The 19,301-nt window shown below is 44.8% G+C and overlaps 1 protein-coding gene across 1 annotated transcript in view; it reads left to right on the top strand.

The window, feature by feature from the left end:
* Positions 1–19,301, top strand: part of STAB2 (stabilin 2) — an 82,708-nt gene that overhangs the window by 60,334 nt on the left and 3,073 nt on the right. Inside the window, 21 exon segments of the mRNA XM_050324963.1 lie at positions 1,000–1,083; positions 1,185–1,331; positions 1,727–1,852; positions 2,196–2,255; positions 2,798–2,974; positions 3,057–3,146; positions 4,401–4,547; positions 5,622–5,678; positions 6,149–6,272; positions 7,251–7,400; positions 9,223–9,324; positions 9,716–9,823; positions 10,532–10,725; positions 11,706–11,847; positions 12,174–12,307; positions 13,083–13,248; positions 13,490–13,596; positions 14,200–14,319; positions 15,070–15,228; positions 17,398–17,505; positions 19,131–19,259. Of these exon segments, the coding sequence (XP_050180920.1) occupies positions 1,000–1,083; positions 1,185–1,331; positions 1,727–1,852; positions 2,196–2,255; positions 2,798–2,974; positions 3,057–3,146; positions 4,401–4,547; positions 5,622–5,678; positions 6,149–6,272; positions 7,251–7,400; positions 9,223–9,324; positions 9,716–9,823; positions 10,532–10,725; positions 11,706–11,847; positions 12,174–12,307; positions 13,083–13,248; positions 13,490–13,596; positions 14,200–14,319; positions 15,070–15,228; positions 17,398–17,505; positions 19,131–19,259 (2,631 nt within the window).

Below are 19,301 nucleotides of genomic sequence, written 5' to 3'. Positions count from 1 at the left end.
AGCAAGAGCAGGCAAGCCTGTACCAATATCCTTCAACGTAACTGGGACTGGATTTGGATCTCCAGTCACTGACACTTGGGATGCTCTAACTTAAACTATTATCTGTCACTAAAATCTAGAGTATTAATGATCAAGACCAAGACCCCAGGGAAATGTAGGGCCTCCAGACCAAACATAAACCAGAAACTTTTACCCATTCATAGTCTGAAGCAATGAAATACCACTCATTTACTAACCCTGCACTTTCAAACAGCAGTGTTTTATGTCTGCCTCTCTGCAACATTTCAGGATGCTGTGTGTGTTGCGAGAGGGCCAGTGTGCATCATCAGTTCTCACCACTTTCTGAAGACTGGCAGTAACCATTCTGTGTTTACCCCAAGCCTCAGGGCAGCACAGACCTCTATACTGGCCTGCTAGTCTAAAGACTCATACTCCAGCTTCAATTCTGTTACCATGGTAGACAGATGGCTTCCTTTCACTTTAGCAGAGGGCTAAATATTTTAGTTTGTCAGAGGTCATTGCAAAGTGGCTGCAATATCCCAAGTCCATTTGTACCCCTTAGGAGTAATTAATCCACTCCTAGGTACAAGCAACCATATATCAGCTAAATGCACATGCACACACATGCATATTATGCACTCTCACCTTTCTCAAGACAAAAGCATTTATTCATCTTTCCCTTGCACAAGAGGGAATAGCCCCCTCTGCCCTCTCTGTGTTAATGTCTGTGGGAGCTTTCCCTCTTCTCCTGTTTGTTATTGCAGAAGAGACAGAGAACTTGGCTTTAAGTTGGAAGAGCAAAATCTTCCATTCCTGTGAGCAGAGGTGACAGATGGGGATGGGAATGAAAGTCCACATGAGACAGTTTCTCTCACCCTTATGTTGCAGGGAAGGGAACCCAACACGTGGCAGCGTTGGGGCTGCAGACACCACCTCCCCATGACTGCATGGCATTCGGTGTATTAACTCATTACTGCTTTGTCCTCTTAAATTTGGCAGGCCTTGTCAATCAAAGATATCGCAGGCCCTGGCCCTTTCACTCTGTTTGTACCTCGCACAGACATACTGAACAGCGATCCACGAGTAAGTAAAAGGGCCAGATGTTTTTGATGAGCTGGATGGACACGAGTTTTTGGGTTCAGAAGCCTTGTTCAGCTACTCAAGTCCTCCACTTTCCACTGCAGGTCAAGGACTGGATTGCCAAAGGAGTGATGGCTCAAATCCTTCGGTACCATATGGTGGGTTGTGCCAATCTGTTGTACAATGACCTGACAAGAATCACAAACATCACCTCTCTCCATGGTGACCTGATACACATCAGCTACTCTGAGGTAAGGGAACAGGAAGAGACAGGGAACAGAACAGTTAAACAGTCTACTCTCATTCAGCTATTTTAAAAAACTTGAATGGTTCCCTTTCTTCCTTTGATGCACAAAAATAAATGACATTCAAATAAGATTGCCTATTCAGTTGAAGTGTTCAGCACTTACCCAGTATGCCGAGAGTGGAGTTATACAACCCTTGCTTTTACACATTATTTTATCCTCAGACTCTGGCTTTATGAGCATGATGAGAGTTTGAAAAAGCAAAGGGAAATTTATTAAAGATGAAACTACTGTTTGCCACAAAGAAAAGATGGTCTGGGCTCATTGTATCAAAGCACTTCAGCATCAGCCTTACTGTCCCACAAGGTTCCAAAGAAAACATGTTTTTATTGCCTTTCCAGAACTCACTGGTTTTGAACGACAAAGCTGAAATCATAGTCAGTGACGCTGTTGGCACAAATGGTGTGATCCACGTCATAAACCAAATTCTGGTCCCATCACACATGCAGGATTTCCCCCTCAAGAAGGTATGTGCAGCCCATTGCCATTGTCAACCCAGGGGCTTTTCCACAGTTATTGTTAGATATTTAAATCTTTTAAGTCAGTGAAAAAAAAAAAAAAAAGATACTGAAAGACCTTATGCAAACACTGTCTAGCACTGCTGTATAAATCAAACATTTGTTACATGTAAAATTTACAAGAATTACAGACTAAGTAAGAATATATAAGAGGAACTTTTGCACAGGACTTTTACAGTGGCTTTGATTATATAATAAAAAGTGACTTACTGGGAAAAGCAAGGTCATATCTTTTCTAAATACACATGCAGTGTATTTTTTAGATAAATTAATCACGTATTTTTCTTTGTAGGAAAGCCTGAAAATGGTTGCAGCCAAACATGGATACATCCTGTTCAGCAGTTTGTTAGAGGTAAGGACACAAGAGATGGGAGCCATTGGACAAAGGTTGCAAACAATATTTTTTAAAGACAAAAGCACACACATAGCACATGGCGTCACTGGCAGGATGATGTTCAGAGGAGCCAAAGGGCTCAACTTTGTACACAACAACTCTGGTCACCATGCAGTTCCTCTTCCACAGAGGTGAGAGGATATCAAGCAGACTCACAGCCACCTTTCCCCTCCTCACTCAGCTCTGTCCTACTGTATATCAAATTATATGGCCAAGGTTTGACCCAAGTATGACCTTCTGAACCCAAAGCTGGGCCATCAGACTGATTTTCAGTGGGCAGTCGTGGGTGATGAAGCACTCCTGAGAATTCTGTCATGTAACTCAACTTGGGCAGCTCAATTCAGACATCTGTGTTCTAACGTCATGGTGTTTGCAGGCTGCTGACCAGGCAGCCCACTGGCCATTGCATCCCAGTGATACCAGACATTGACCCTAAAAGGGCAAACAGTGCCATTTTAGACAGGGCATTAATCCTCCACCCAATTTTTGGTATATTGCAGAAAAACAACCTGCTTGGGCTGATCTCTGACCCTATTCACAAACCCGTCACACTCTTCTGGCCCACAGACACAGCTATCCGTGGGCTGCCTCAGGAGCAGCAGGACTTCCTCTTCAAGAAGTCGAACACTGACAAACTGGTGCAGTACCTCAAATTCCACATTGTCCGTGATGCTGCGGTAAGTCCTTGCCTTTTAGGAGTGCTGCCAAGGCCAAGACGTGCAAGCCCAGACACCTGCATCTCCCTTGCTTCCTCCCCAGGTGTTGGCCTACCAGCTCCCCACCTCTACCTCACTGAAGACCCTGCAAGGCTCCAACCTCAGTGTGAGCTGTGGGGATAACAGGGATATTGTAAGTGTTCACTCTGCCAGCATATTTATCTCTCACCCCTGTTGCAGGATCCACTCGTGTGCCTTTCCGTAGCCCCCAGAGGAGGTCAGATGCACCAAAACTTCACTGATCATCTCCAGAATGTGCCAATGGCCACACCAACAGATTCAGCAAACTAGACAGTTTGCAGGGCTCTCTGGAGCTGTCATTTACTCTAAAATGCTATTTGTTCAAAATAGCTCTCAGCTACCTTGAAACTGAAATACCAGCACATTTTAACTTCTATAGTGAAATACCCATTAAGATTAACCTGGCTTTGAACCCCATGAATGCAGCATCTGCATGCAAACTCTGGTTTGTAAGCACCTACAAACTAAGATTGCAGGCATGCACACAGCCTGTTAAACCAGAACAATGTCACATTTTAATCTGCAAATGTAGCAGACCATACCTGACGAGCATCTAAACCTAAATATGCATAAGGTAAACCTGTAGACATACAGCTGGCATACTCTGTCCTCTTCAGCAAAGAAAAAAGATCATAGAATCATAGGATGGTTTGAGTTGGAAGTGACCTTAGAGATCATCTATTTCCATGGGTGGGGGGACATTCCACTAGACCAGGTGGCTCAAAGCTCCATCCAACCTGGCCTTGACCACTTAGAGGAATGGGACATCCACAGCATCTCTGGTCAACGTGTTCCAGTGCCTCACCAATCTCACAGTTAAGAATTTCTCCTCAATAGCTAATCTAAACGCACCTTCTTTCAGCTTAAAGCCATCATCCCTTGTTCTATTACTACATGCCCTTCTAAAAAGCCCCTGTCCGACTCTCTTATAGCCCCCTTTAGGGACTGGAAGGGGCTCTAAGGTCTCCCTGGAGCCTGCTCTTCTCCAGGCTGAAGAGTCTCAACTCCCTCAGCCTATCTTTGTAAGAAAGATGCTCCATCCCTCTGATCATCTTTGTGGCCCTCCTCTGGATTTTCTCTAATGGGTCCACATCATCCCTCTGTCTGGGGTCCCCAGAGCTGGACACAGTATGGCAGACACAGATCTGCTCATCCATGAGGTTATAGCATTCAGCTGTAAGAACAGAGGTCACAAAATTGGTGTCAAGTCCCTACAGCCCTCAATGCTACCTACAGCATAGTTTGACACACCAGCTTGCACCAAGAACATTCTCGTAGGGGAAAGGTTATCCTCAACTCCCATTCAGGCTCTGGATTCAGCCTGGCTCCAAGGACTTCTCATACCCCTCTCTCCCCATTTTCTCAGGGTGCCCTTTTCCTGAATGACAGGCAGTGCAAAATAGTGCAGAGGCAGCTGGAGTTTGACGGGGGCGTCGCCTACGGTATCAACTGCCTGCTGATGGAACCCAGCCTGGGGGGACGCTGCGACAGCTTCTTCACCATGGATTTCATGGTCAGTCCCCTTTTTTGGTCCCCCACCCTGATACAGACACAACCCAAGGGCCAAACTTCATCTTCACAGAGATTGGGGTACACTTGCTGCAGCTCTGGCACTACTAAGAGAACATCCCACCACTTCAGGCTGGCTCCATTTGCTTAGAGCCAAGATTATGAAGTGCATCACTGCACCTGAGAGATAAACAACAAAAATTCTGCATCCACATTAAGGATCATACAGGAAAAGCATTTTCAGTTAAGACCACCTTAGCAAGCCCTGCTCTGTTTTCAATAAGAACAGTGTCTTACACATGCAAGCAAAAATTTGAGCAAGGACAAATCTTCTGATCGTGCTTTTAAATTAGTAGAAGTTCACACTACATGGATTTGTTGATAGAAATTGCATTTACAAAATTCCCTACTACAAATGAACAGAATTGCTGCCCAAACAGCACAGGGTAGGAAGGACACAAGACAAAGAACTGCTTAGTCTGTGTTGGTCTCTGACATTTCTTGCTTTCACAGAAATATTCTTTAACACACCTAAACAGGCACCGTTAGAGTGGAAGAAGTTTACTCTGTAAACTCTGATGGGTCCCACAAATGAGACCTTTTCAAATCTATTTTGAAACAATTTCAAGACCAAATTTTCTTCAGTTTAATTTGAATGTATGAAAAAATTACCTAGAAGTAAATAAATTTTCATCTAGTTAGTCTTAAAAAAAAGTTTATTGGAATATATATTTCAGCTGTAAAACCAACAGTTGTGTATATACCATCTGCTCAAGCCAGCTTTTGTTTCACAATTTTGTCAAATGAAACTAAATTTCTTCTTCCAGAACTTATACTCTGGTATCAAAACTATTTTTTCGTATTTTGTGGCACAAAATCATTGCATCTGTTTTGTTATCATTCTCCTCTCTTGTTTCTCCAGAGATTTTTATGATCTTTTTCAAGTGTAATAAGTCTTATCTCTTCTCTGCTCATATTTTCTACTCTCAGAAAATGGAGTCTTTGTCTATGTCAAATAGCCTTCTGTAACCATTATTTTAATATGCCTTTTTTTCTCCTTTTCCATTTTGTACAACAGGGGCATTGTGTTAGTTGCTTCAGTAACTCCAAATGCCCTCCAGGGACAAAACCTAAGGTAATACATTCAAATCTTGCATGTAAGCTGTCTAACTTGTTCTTCTCTGTACTTCACACAGTCAAACTAGAAAATTTTTCTCATAATAAACAAATTAAAAGGAAAACCTTGACAGTGCCACCACACTATTAAGTGATGCCATAAAGCCTCAAGGACAAAGCTGTCCCTGGGCAAACAGCCAGGTACTGGTGATGGGGGATGCTTGCTGGTCTGACGCAGCATCCACTGTAGCAAATGCTTTGGTTGACATCAGAGCAGACCCACCCACCACTCTCATTAGTGGTGCCTAACAAGTCTGGAATCAAAGAGAAGGTGGGCGTGTCACACCTGCACCCTTTACACATCACATTTTGAGTCAGTGTACATCAGAAACTGTGATTTAAAGAGGAAAAAAAACCAAACCTTCACACAGCGCTCATTTGGCCGTGTTTCCCCCTTCCTCTCTCTGTGCTGGCACACGTGATGCCCAGGAAGGAATCAGCTGGTGCACGTACGAGTCCTATGGGCTGCGGAGGGATGGTTGCCGTCGAAACTGCTCCATGGTCATCCACACAGCCAAGTGCTGCAAGGGCTACTTTGGACCAGACTGCCAAGGTAGGATTCCCACCTACGCTGCTGGCCTGTGGCCTGCCCCAGTATAACTGCGTGATGCCCAGCAGGCTGAACTGGGAGAGCTGGGATAAGGAGCATGAGGAGAGGCCAGCTGCAAGATGGGGGAAGTTGGTTGCAAGAGCCCAAGAACACAGAGATTGTTATTGCCCCAAATAATATGTTTTTCACATTTACAGCAAGTTTTAAAGTCCATGGTAGTAGCAAAGTGAGAGTAAAGGCTGTCCTGCTATGACCAAGCCTAGAGAGACCTAATTGGTCAGCAGCTGAAAGTCATTTATACACAGACAGACATGAGGTTCACACATTTACACCAGCACACACCTGAGGCATAGTGCTTGATTGCTCAGCCACATGCAGGTGCACACACCAGCAGAGTAAGCTCAGAAATGGTAGTTCTGGAGATATGTGAGACAATTTGAGAGGCTTTACCTCAGCTGTTAGTTAGCAGACACTAACAAACTGCTCCCCAGCCCTGTAGGGGAACAGCACAGAGGATCCTACCAGGACACACAGGGTCAGGATGCAAGTACGGATCTCTGTTTGCAGACAGGTCCAGTGACACAGAGCCCTGCCAGCTTGCTCTGTCCCAGTTTCACAGACAGACACATACAGACCCCATGTAATTTTGGCCAGGCCAGCCTAGGCCATGCATTGGGCTCACCCTGAGGGCGTGTACGCACATAGATATGCACAAACAAGGTTTGAAATGGGCAGTGTCTGGGGAGTGCCATTCACAGACGGGTCTGACTGAGCAAGCAGCCAGATAACAGCATGACCCAGACTTTAGCACAAGGCTTGCAGCAGCCATAAGCGCAATAGCTGCTTTTATGTACCTCGCCAGAGATGCATTCAGAGGCATTTCCCTGCTCAGTGATTTTTACAGAACAGTAAATAACGAACAGTGACAACAAATAAACACTTGAGCTAAAGAGCCACTCTTTTTTCTTTTAAACCTTTCAGCTTGCCCAGGGGGCCCAGAGACCCCATGCAATAACCACGGCTTCTGCAACGACGGGTACACAGGGACAGGAGAGTGCCACTGTAACAGTGGCTTCAACGGGACTTCGTGTGAGCTGTGTCTGCCAGGCAGATACGGCTTCAACTGCAGACGTACGTTTAAGTTTCCTTTCCATATCGATGCCCACATCAAGCTTAAACTATTTCGTCAGCAATGAGTTTCTAAGCAAGCCAAAAAATGCTTCCCATTTGACACCAACATTTTTCCTGGATGCCTCCTCACCTGGAGAGATGGCACAAGGTCTCAGAAGGGAGGAGAAGGTGGGGGTGCAGAGGCTGCTGTAGCTGTCTTAGCACAGCACCTCCTACTCTGGTATGGTACAGAAGTAACAGGGAATAGAGGCAGAGCCTCCAGCAACAAGTGTTTTTAACTACACCCTTCTACCCCATCCCCATAAAGCTTAAGACTTTTTAATCATTTTAGTAATGTGGTTCCTCAAGGATTGCAGGAGGCCAAGACCATGCACTACTTCTGCAGAGAAGAGAAAGGACACCAAGATAAAGGCAATTTGTGAAGAGGGACAGTCAAGCAACTGCTCACATAATCCTCTTCTCTGTGGTTTTAAATGTAAGCTAGGTGGAAGCAAAATCAATACCACCCTTTAGATTTCAATGTTTTCCTGACATAAAGCCTTCAGATAAGAAGCTAAAACATTAAACCTTCCACTCTAACCATGTACACCTGCACTCCTCCTGAGGCCCCTAGGAGGGAGGGGGTTTATAGGCTAGATATTCTTAGGGTGTATGGAAGAAAACAGCCTTGGACACCAGTGTTCAGGATTAGGCTTACCTACAATTTATCCAATTTATAGCACACCATAACAGAAACTGTATGAGCTGCTAGTCTGAAACTCAAATTTTCTAAGAAAAAAAAAGTCTTCTAGCCCCTTCTTTCTGATGTATATCTATGTCAGCCAGAAATTAAGTAACCAGGTGAAATGAAATGAAGCCAGCAAGCGAAGCTCCCTTTCAGCAGGACAGGTTTTTGAAAAATTAGTTCCTCCAATCCCACATCATTTTCTTCTTTAAACAACAATATTTCAGGAATACAGGTAAGGCAAGAAAGGATGCCACAGCATTACCTTATAAAGCAGAGAACCATCAATAATTCCTTAAGAAAGACTCAGCATATAAGTTATCGCAGGGCCCAAAGAGTGGAGCAAAAACATCACCTATAGGTTAAATCATCCCCTCATGCCTCAGTTTGCAGGGTACAAGGAGTAACATCCCATATATAAAAGGAATCCAAAAGCTTTTAGTCATAAAAATATCTAAAACCTTAAAAAAAAATTACACATAACTTGTCCATGTTTTACAGCAAAGTTCACTAACCTCATCTCCGGCTTCCTTACTCAGCTAGACCTTCTCCCACACGGCAGCCAAACCTTTTCCCTCTGCACACCTTGGTTTTATCTGGCTTCCCCACAGTTACCAGCTGCTGCTTGTTAGGACTGATCCACCTGGGTCTTCAGCTCAGCCATTAACTCCTTCCTGCCACAGTCCTTTGTAGAGTTTACTACTCCACCACAGTGCACATCAGTACTCATTATAGAGGCACATTAAATTAATGCCTAGTTCTAAAATCATAGGACCACAGGATAAGTCAAGTTGGAAGCGGTTTCAGAAGGTCTCTAGTCCAACACTCTTCCTTAAACAGGGACAGTCCTGAGATCATGTTTTTCAGCATTTATCCTCTCAGGACTTGCAAACCTCCAAGGATGGAGATTGCTCAACCGCTCTGGAAAGTCTGGTCCTCTGCTGACTGGCCTCATAGTGAAAAAACATGAGGTTGGACTCATCCAAATTATTGCTGAATAATACTGTATCTAAACTGATAGTCCAGGTGATGTTTCTGTGGAGAAGGATCTTTCCCAGTGGCAGCTCTGCAAGTGATCTCTCTGTGTTTCTTTTCCAGCCTGCAAATGCAAGAACGGGCAGTGCGATGAAGGATATTCAGGAACAGGACGATGTTTCTGTGAAACAGGATGGACTGGCCGGCTGTGTGAAACCAAGCTAGGTCTCTGTCTCCTCTCATCAGACTCTGTCACATGGAGCTATGGGTTGAAAGCCCTTGTAATGCAACAGAAAGTTTCCATAGATAAGGGAGAGAAAGAGTTAATAATGTCAGGAGCCATCGAAGAACACTAAGGGACTCTGGACTGTGAGCAAGTCCCTTCACCCCACTGTCTCTCCCTTTATGATATGCGAGTAGGAGTTCCTACCTCCCCTGTGGAGGTGCTTTGGGATGCATGAGAGAAGGCACCACCCCAGAGCCAAGCAGCCAATAAAAATATTCCTACAGGTTTTCCAGTTAGCGAGACTGGTATGAGGGGTTCTCCCTCTGCATGAAACAAGGGCACTGTGATACAGAGAGCTCTTTCATTCCAGCTGTTCTGCCTTCCCCACAGCTCTGCCACCAGTGTGTTCCCCAAGCTGCTCCCCCAACGCCGTCTGCACAGAGAACAAGACGTGCCAGTGCAAGCCGCTGTACGACGGGGATGGGATCACATGCACAGGTGAGCTCCCTCTCCCACTCACAACAGGAAGGCAGGTTGTTCCCTCTGCCACAGGCACAGGCATGCGGTTATTGTCCAGTATGAAATGTTGCCTGCCGAACCTAAAAACTTCCACAGAGCAGCAAGTGAAACAAATTTAGAATATATGGAGATCAGGGTTTTCTAAAGCATAGGGCCGATTTCTCCAGACTTTACCAACCAGGAGCATGAGCAAGAAGTGCACCTAAGTCAGGTTTGGAAGACAACAGGGTTTTAAGCAGGGTTTCCCTTACACCATTTAGAGTTGGACTCAATCATCTTAGAAGTCTTCTCCAGCCTAAATGATTCTATGATTTTCTTTGATGACTTTAGGCAAGGTAGTCCCCTGGTAACACTGTAGTGGAAATAGTTGTTCTTTCTCAGCCAGGTGTCTTGCATCTTCCAAAGTCTTCTGGCCAGAAGTCTGCAGTGTGATGCTTAAATCATCAATCAAAAGGGTGTCTCTTAAATCAAGAACATCCTGACAAGGGCTTCAGAGACCTAAAGGATAGCCTTCACACAAATTCAGTAATGCCTCAGGAAAATGAAACAGCCCTTTTTTCCCCAAAAAAACCCTATTCTAGTATTTTAGTGTACCTTGAAAGAACTGGTGAAGGTTTGGTTTGTCTTTATGAAGAATATGGTCTTTGAAAGTAAACTCTACTCACTTGTGGTTTTTTCCCCATGCAGCTGCAGAACTTTGCAAACAAAACAATGGTGGGTGTCACAAGGAGGCTGAATGCACACAAATCGGGGTGAAAGTCTTCTGCAACTGCCAGAAAGGATACAAGGGAGATGGGTTTACATGCCTTCCAATAAATCCTTGTGCTGATGGGTTCAATGGAGGCTGCCATGAGCACGCCATTTGCACTGTCATGGGACCTGTAAGTTGAATGATTTCAGTCCCCAGCAGGGAAGTATGAGGCATTCCTCCCTGGTGCCAGGAGAAACCTTTCCTCTAGTTGGATCATGCTCTGTACCTCACTAAGTCCCTGTTTTCCAAAACAACCTTTACTGAGCTCTAACCTACTTTCCACAGCAGTTTGGCATCTTTTCAGCTGAAGGGTGAGAAATAGTTTGACATCTTTGCTCTGGGGAATGAGGTACCACAGAAGATGGGATGTTTTGCATGCGCAGTTTTTATGTCCCACTCTTGGCTCACCCTAACTGATATCCTTATTTGCAACAGGAGTTTATTGGATCAAAACTAAATACACTTTGGAAGCTAAATAAAGGGACAGCTGAGAGAGTAGAGTCACTTGCTGGACTCAAATCAAAAAGCTCTGCAGCCACATGATAAAAATTCCACAACCCACATGGTCAATATGATTTAGGAAACTTGCGCTGAGGACTTGACCCAGCATTTGTCCCAGTGCTTTCAGGATCATCTGTCTGTTCCATTTTGGTGTCTTGCCTGAGCTGCCTTCCAAGAGTGATCTAGAAAAGTCTTGCCACTAATCCATTCCAGCTGTCAACCATCACAATCCCTGGATGTTACTGATTCCTGCTTGGTTTCATTTATTATTATCAGTGGGCTGTTAAATTTCTATCTTGCTTCCATGCCCAGTCATTTAAATATAATTTTTATATGTCTGCCATCCATTTTTTGTAAATTGTGTGTCATATAACTCTCCAATGCACGTTACTAACTTTGTGAATGAAATTATGCTTTGGTGTTAATTCAGCAAGGCACCAAAGCACGAGTGTAAATGTTTTAGTTAGTTGATAGCAGCAACTCTCCTGTTTGTCCATTACTGCTTATATCAAGTGAAATTCTTCCAACAGTTCAGAATGCTGCTTGAAATACCGGTTTTATGTCAGCATAAGCACTTGGCTTGGCCTTTTTCATTCTCTCTCTGACCAGGACAAACGGAAGTGTGAATGTAAAAATAACTACATTGGTGATGGGCTGAACTGCACCGTGATGCAGCTTCCTCTTGACCGCTGCTTGCAAGACAACGGGCAGTGCCACCCTGACGCTGACTGTGCCGACCTCCATTTCCAAGGTGAGGATGGCACTCCATGCACACCATCATCCCTGAGCTGCTGCACTGCGGCCAGTGGCCAGGATCTGTAAGCTCTCTCAGCCCTCTGCCTATGTCCCCTCGAAACCATGAGAAGCCTGCGGTTAGAACTTGTGCTTACCCACCTTGCAACACCAGACTTATGAAGCAAGATGTGAGGGCATTCCAGGTGGGAATGTTACCCCTAATGAATCAATCTGACCTAACTACATTTCACAAAATTCATGAGTATTGGCATGGCACAGCTGACTCTGCATCCAGACGTGGAAACCCCTTCAGGAAGAGCTGGTTCTTCTCTCTCTTTGCAGATACCACGGTTGGGGTTTTCCACTTGCGGTCCCCACAAGGCCAGTACAAAATGACTTATGAGAAGGCAAAGGAGGCCTGTGCCAACGAGTCAGCCACCATTGCCACCTACAACCAGCTGCTGTACGCGCAGAAGGTGAGGTAGCCTCTGTGTGGGACGAGATCCCCGGAGTGGATTTAGCCACACATAAATAGAGAGGGAGCAGCAAGGGGGCTGCTCTGTGCTAATAAGCTTCATTTTCCTTCCTTTTCTTCCCTCATGCCCCAGGGTATGTTCAGCTGGGAGCAGTTTTCAGGCTGTTTATTGGTTTTACGCCTGCTCACACAGCACTGAAACCAATTCCAAGTTCTTGTTTCCAGTGATAGTGGGGTGAAAGGTAGAGTCAGACTTTCAGAGTATTTTTGCGGGTGTTTTAATGTTTCTTAGAGAAATGTGCACTTCAGAGTTACGTTTAATTTATTTCTTTCAAGTAAGTTTCCAGGAATCTTGTCCCCAAATATTGTTAAGATAGCAGATACATTTCCTTATTATTTTCCTTGAGTGTGTTGTAGACAACACATGGCTGATGTCAGTGGGATGAGCATCACAACTTGGATTTGCAAAATGTGTTTTAGAAGAATGGATCAGACTGAGTGCCTCTTTCTGGCTCCTTCACACCTACAGAAGGAAGAAAGACACCATTTACTTTCTGCGTTGAGGGGTCCCAGCCACTGCAGCCCCTCAGCTCAGCACAGGGCAAGCTGCAGGACAGATGGATGGACACAGACTACTCAGATGCACAAAAAGAGTGCTGGCAGGGCAGATGCTGCCTGAGTACTCCAGGGGGATTGTTCATTTCATTCAAAGTTCTCCAGCCCCACCACTCAGCAATTCCTTGTGTTTTTTCCCCTTATGGCTGTGCCAACCACAGGCAAGGTACCACCTGTGCTCTGCTGGCTGGCTAGATGGGGAAAGAGTGGGCTACCCAACCGGCTTCTCCTCTCCAAACTGCGGCTCTGGATATGTCGGTATTGTGGACTATGGGAGGAGAGTCAACCTGAGTGAAACCTGGGATGTTTTCTGCTACAGGGAGAAAGGTAAGAGAGTGCTTTGCCATATCCCTCTGGGCAAATGGGAGCAGCAGCCCAGATATTGGTTCCTTTCATCAGCCACAGGCTACTAGATAACACTGAAAGAGACTGACGCTTTTTAGCTTTAAAAAAATAAATAAATAAATAAATAAGTGTTGCCTGCAAGTTTCTCTCAGGCACAGGGCAGCCTAAAGCCTTCTCAGAAAGGGTGTGTGCCCAAAGAGCTGTCCATGTTTGTACCTTTCAGAGGTGAACTGCACCTGCAAGCCAGGCTACGTGGGGGACGGCTTCTCCTGCAGTGGGAACTTGCTGCAAGTGCTGATGTCCTTCCCAACGCTGACAAACTTCCTGTCGGTATGGCCTGTGGCTGGCACACTGCTGGAGGGGAAATGGGAAATGGAGTGAAGAGGAATTTGTGGATCGTACCTCAGTGTTTGCTTTCCTAGCACGGCAAACACACGTAACCACAACACACTAGTGAAGCAGGGGGAATGGTCTAAATCTGCACCATCAAAATCAGGACTTGGTTACTGTTTTTGTAATTGCTGGCTCCAAAGGGTTTTCTAGATTCTAAAATGTATTTGGAGTTTAAATGCTGGTGCAGCTTTAGCATAAAGGAGATTCTCTGCACAAATGCTGCTGGCTTTTTAAACATCGCAAGGAGCACAATACTTTGGAACTTCATTGTATTGCTACCGGGAAAAGGCAAAATGTTAAACGGGTCCTTATCTTTCCAGTACTCAGAAAGGCATTATATGTACAACTGCAACTCAGTTTAAGATGTGCTTATCAAATCAGCAGCTAAAGCTGGGTTTTGAATACAAACTTCCTCTGTAATGTCACTCCAGATCTGTTTCATAGCTAATAAGAGAAAGTTCCTTTGTTATTTAGACGGCCTCATCTTTTCCACTCTCCATACAATTGCCTTTAGTAAAGCTGGATTTTGTTTCTGCCTAGGACATCATGGCTTACTCCAACAGCTCTAAAAAGGGGAGAATGTTCCTCCAGTACCTCACGGACCTGTCTGTGCATGCCACTCTCTTTGCTCCAAACGATAGTGGGTTAAAGGAAAATGAGGTCAGTGGGTTTTTTCTTTTTTTTTCCTTCCTTGTTTTAATAACACATTTTAAACAGCCATTATGGGTTTCTGTATCCCAGTGAAATTTAAGCTTAAAAAAAAAATCTTAGTATGATCTGACTTCTCTGTAACTCTCTGCTCCTGAAAGAGGTGAATTCATTGTTTCCATTTCCCTTCCACGGTTAGAAGTGCAAGGTTATCAAGTGTTTGAGTCACTACAGAGACTTTTCCATCAGGGATATTTGTTACCCAGTTATGAAGGAGTCTGCCTGAGATGAAGTCTGTTATGGCTTATCGAGCATTTATTTGAAGAAAGCAGCACACAGCTTTGGTATTTCCCACAAAAACCTTAAAAGCATCTATTCCTACCCTCATTTCTATACTTATCCCTTCTATTCTTTCTTTCCTTCCTTCAATCAAACATTGTCTCAAACAATTCACATGGGTTTATGCACTGGCTTACATCGCTAAGCTGTTTGGAATATCCCTGAGGCTCATCATATAGAAGAGTAAAATCCTTTCTCCTGCTGGAATTCAGGTACTGCCCGCTGCAGGCAGCCATCAGAGGCCAGCAGGGACCAAGATCCCACTGTTCACACACAGATTTCCCCACAGCCCCTATTGCTGCTGCACTTGCTGCAGCATTAACAGCAGAGGGGGGAAAAAGGTCACAGGCACTTAGCCTACAAGTAAATCCAGAGGATTAATGAGATCTATTAACACTCCTTGTATTTTGCCCTCATTTGCAGACACTTTCAGGGAGAGACATCGAGTATCATTTATCTAATGCCAGTATAATGCTTTACGAGGACTTGACCAATGGAACCACTCTTCTAACTCACCTAGGGAAAAAACTCCTCATTACAAACACCAGGGGCCAGGAACATCAAGCCCCCACTGCTGAACAGGTACCACTATAATAATTTCCTATCCTCCTGCTTTTCCCCCTGCTCATGCCACCCTGTAATTGGTTGGCACACTGATCTGGAGAGCAATTCAATAAGGTTGGAGTGGACAGTAATGAGACTGAATTCAGAAGGCTCTTCCCTGCCCAGAGATTGAGGGATAACAACTGGCAAACTGCAAACCTACAGGTTTGCAAACAGCCAAGTTCTAACCTGCAAAACCTCAAAGGAAGCTGTTCAAGTGGCCTGCAGGAATGGCAGGATGGGAATACAGGCCTGATTCAACCCTTTCTCTCAGCCTGGCAGGATTATGGGAAATGACTGTGTGATAGGGAAGAGATGAGAGCAACACGGTATCATTAAAGAAAGGTATTGGCATTTGGAAAGTTTCTTAGTAACTTTCTGGGAGAGGCTGGAGATTCCAACACAGCCTTGCTCAGTGCAAAGGCAGACAAAAGAGTAGTTTGCATTTTTATTACAACTGTGGTGGGGTTTAAATATGAAACTTTATATTCTTTTTGCAAATGGAAAGTATTTTTTGACACATTAGGGGAATGCATCCTTTGGAAACAGACCCAAGTTCTCATTTGTTATTAAGAAATCACTTACTACTCAAGTGTTTCAAATGACCTCTGTGGCAGCAAGCCCCTGAGACCAGGGCTGGGACTCTGCTGTGGGTGATGCTGCATAGATGAATATAAAAATAAGAAGCTCTGCATCTGTGGGCTCACAATTAAAACATCCTCTAGAGAATGGTGCCTAACATACCAACCAGGGCTGAGGGCAGATATTCATGGACACCAACAATGAAGAAAGAGGTGCTGCAGGAAGAGTGCACAAATGGTTCATCTGTTACTTTTGATGCCTTCCTCCTCCCCCTTTTGGAGGAAACTCCTTTGGCATAAGAATTACCACTTATATTTTTAAAAATACCTTATACTGCAAAACCAGTAATTGCATTAATAAAGTATATCTTTCAGAGGGATCAGGTGCACTAGTGCAAGGCTTACCTGTATCACTCATTAGCATGCCAGCATTTTTGGGTGACTTTGATCTGATATTTGAGCTAGAAGACATTCTCCATTAAAAAAAAAGGGCAAAAAACCCCACAAACAAACAAAAACAAACCCCATAACCTCCTTTCTTCAGAAGCTGCCAAGGGGAGACTTTGAGCCCATTTACACACATCTTGTTCCTGCCCTGCAGAGCTGGTTAGAAATCTGTTGATTTTCCTCCTCTGGAGGACCCGAGCAAGTGCTCAGTTCACCCACCTGCAGTGAAGCTCAGCTGGGTGTCAGCGTGGGAAGAAGAAGTGGCAGCAAAGCACCCACCTGTCCCAGCACACCCTGTTGGAGCCCACAAATCTTTCACCAGGACCCTGGCAGGGCAGCACAGGGGTGAGGAAGAGGAAGGACATGAGGTGACTCCCACAGTGCTCTGCATTGACACCACACTAAGCCCCTTCCTCCCTGGGTGCAGAAAGTTGCTGTATGCTTCAATGGACTGCCTCGTGCCAGGGGCAAGACCAGGCAGCGGCTCCTGGTTCTGCCCACTGAGGAGAAACCACTGTGCCAGGATGCCACTGAAAGCAGAGCTTGTAATAGCGCAGATGCCCATGAACATAACCTCCTACAACATAAATGCAGGCTGGAGAGACTCAGGACCAACCTGAAGCAGTCAAGGACTCCCATTATCAGTAGAGTTTAGAGAAGTGCTGGCTTGGCAGCGACTGATCCCGTCCTGATAACCTGCCAAATGGGGCCACCAAATAAAAACACGGGCAGTGATTCCCCCTCAAACCAGCAAACAAGGGACATCCTCAGCCCAGAAAGCAGCTGCCTGGCACTCAGGAGTAACAGTGCTCCTAGGCAGAGATTGGCACTTGCCCAAGCATCACAAAACCCTTTACTTAGAAAGGGAAAAACAAAAAAAAAAGGAAAAGGACAGATGAATGCCTGAAGGCAATATGCAGGTAATGATGATGGCTGCTTCACAAACAGGAGAACCATGACCAGCCCGGGGCCATCCCAGGCTGATGTCCAGCAGTGTAAGTCCCCATGTGTTTTTTCCCTCTGGGTGTCAGTAACTGAGGTGAGGAAACAGACAATGTTTATTTCAGTCCCAAAGGGAGAAGCATCAAAGCTCAGCTCTCATTCCTCTTTTTCCTGTTAGAGCGAGATCCGATATGTGGAAAGAAGTGCTATAGTTGAGTGGGATATAATTGCCTCCAATGGAATAATCCACATCATTTCAGAACCTCTAAAGGCTCCACCAGAACCTGTAAGTACATAGTGATTTATTTTATTGATGTGATGGGAGGTGGCTGTGGCTTATATCATCCTAAACTCATTGCTGACATTCATATATTCCTAGTTTCCCTGCCACATATGCAGTTTTCAGCTTCAAAAGGTTACTTTCAAAGAGAACTGGAAGTTGAAAACAAAGTGCCAGTGAAGCTTATTCAAAATATTTCCATCTGAACAATTTCTTCCCAAATTTATAAATTTATCTTCTTCAAATAAAATAATGGAGCTCATGTATGTAAAGGAGATTTCATAAAGCTCCATTTTAGTTCTTCCAAAAAGATCTTTCAAGATTCTAAGGAACATTGTTTACTCTTGCCTTGGTGTTCTTTCCTATCCAAAACAACCTGGCGCTTTGAAAACAGATATTTTTTTGCCTGCATGAATTCCTGCAAAGGTTCCAGTTATCCAGCCATCTCTTTGGTCCACAAGGTTAATGCTATTGACACCCTAATTCTCACTTTCATTTTGTTCTGAGCAACCCTTTCTCCTTTACAAACCAGCTTTTTATGTGCAGGCATATTTCTAGAAGCCCAGCAACCTGCCTGCACAATCTCAGTTCACAAAAATCTCTTGCAGCCTACAACTCTCAGAAGTAGGAAACAGCACACTTGGGTAAAAGTACGAATTAATGCCTGGAAATTATTCAAAATAATAGGCAATTTCTGTCGGTCTACAGCAACATGATATTACAGTCTTTATAATACCTTTCACATGCTAGAGGGCAATTAAATCTTTCCTACAGTCCCTCTGACCAACGATGAGATGGGCCTAGGTCTCAGATGCAGTTTGCTTTGAGCCCTGGCAAGCAGGGCTCAGAGTGTTTATCAGTATGGCTACTGATAGCTGGCAATAACCATCACTTCCCCAGTGCACAAATCAGCAGGGAGTGAGCCTGAACCCATGCAAAGCCCTCTAGAGTTTGTAGTACAGGTTTCCAAAGCTGCTCAGGCAAGTCTGGTACCTGTTTGTCTTCCTCAAGCCAGGGAGGTTTAAGTCTCACTGTAGCCCCTGTTGCTCCTTTGAAAAACCTGACCAGAAAAGATGCTTAAGGCATTCTACCAAACTTTCAGCTTTAAAACCATAAAGAAGATGAAGCTGTACTGGAGACAATGTCCAGTACCCCCAAAAAATCCACCTGTAAGGAGGTTGTACCAAGGTGGAGGCCAGTCTCTCTTCCTGAGTAACAGGACAAGAGGAAATGACGTTAAGTTGCATCAGGGGAGGTTTAGATTGAACATCAGGAAAAATTTATTCATGAAAAGGATTGTCAAACTTTGGAACAGGCTGCCCAAGGAAGGGGTAGAGTCACCATCCCTGGAGGGCTTTAAGATGGGTAGATGTGGTACTTTGGGACATGGTTTGGTGGTGGACTTGGCAGTGCTGGTGAATGGTTGGGCTCGGTGACCTGTCTCAACCTAAACAATTCCATGATTCTATCAAAAGGCCACTTCAACCATCTCTAGGGAACATGTACCAGGAATTCAAGCACAAGAGCAGCTCAGGATCAGAGCATATCTCCAAGGAACACTGCATGTGCTTGGCTGCTGGAAGGTGACCAATGCCCACCCACAGCTCATTTACTCTCTTGCTTGCTTCCAGGCTCCTCTCCACACCAGTACTGGGACAGGAATATTCTTTGGCATCTGTCTAGTTACTGGAATTGTGGCTCTTATCGGGTATTCTTACCTCAGGTTCAGGAAGAGAAACACGAGCTTCCAGCACTTCAAGGTAGGTGGCAGACAGGAACACAAAGCTTCTCCAGACCCAGTG

The sequence above is a fragment of the Myiozetetes cayanensis genome, unplaced genomic scaffold (genome assembly GCF_022539395.1).
Source record: "Myiozetetes cayanensis isolate MyiCay16 unplaced genomic scaffold, myiCay2020 scf3, whole genome shotgun sequence".
NCBI classification, from domain to species: Eukaryota; Metazoa; Chordata; class Aves; order Passeriformes; family Tyrannidae; genus Myiozetetes; species Myiozetetes cayanensis.
This window is presented reverse-complemented; position numbering and strand designations above follow the sequence as displayed.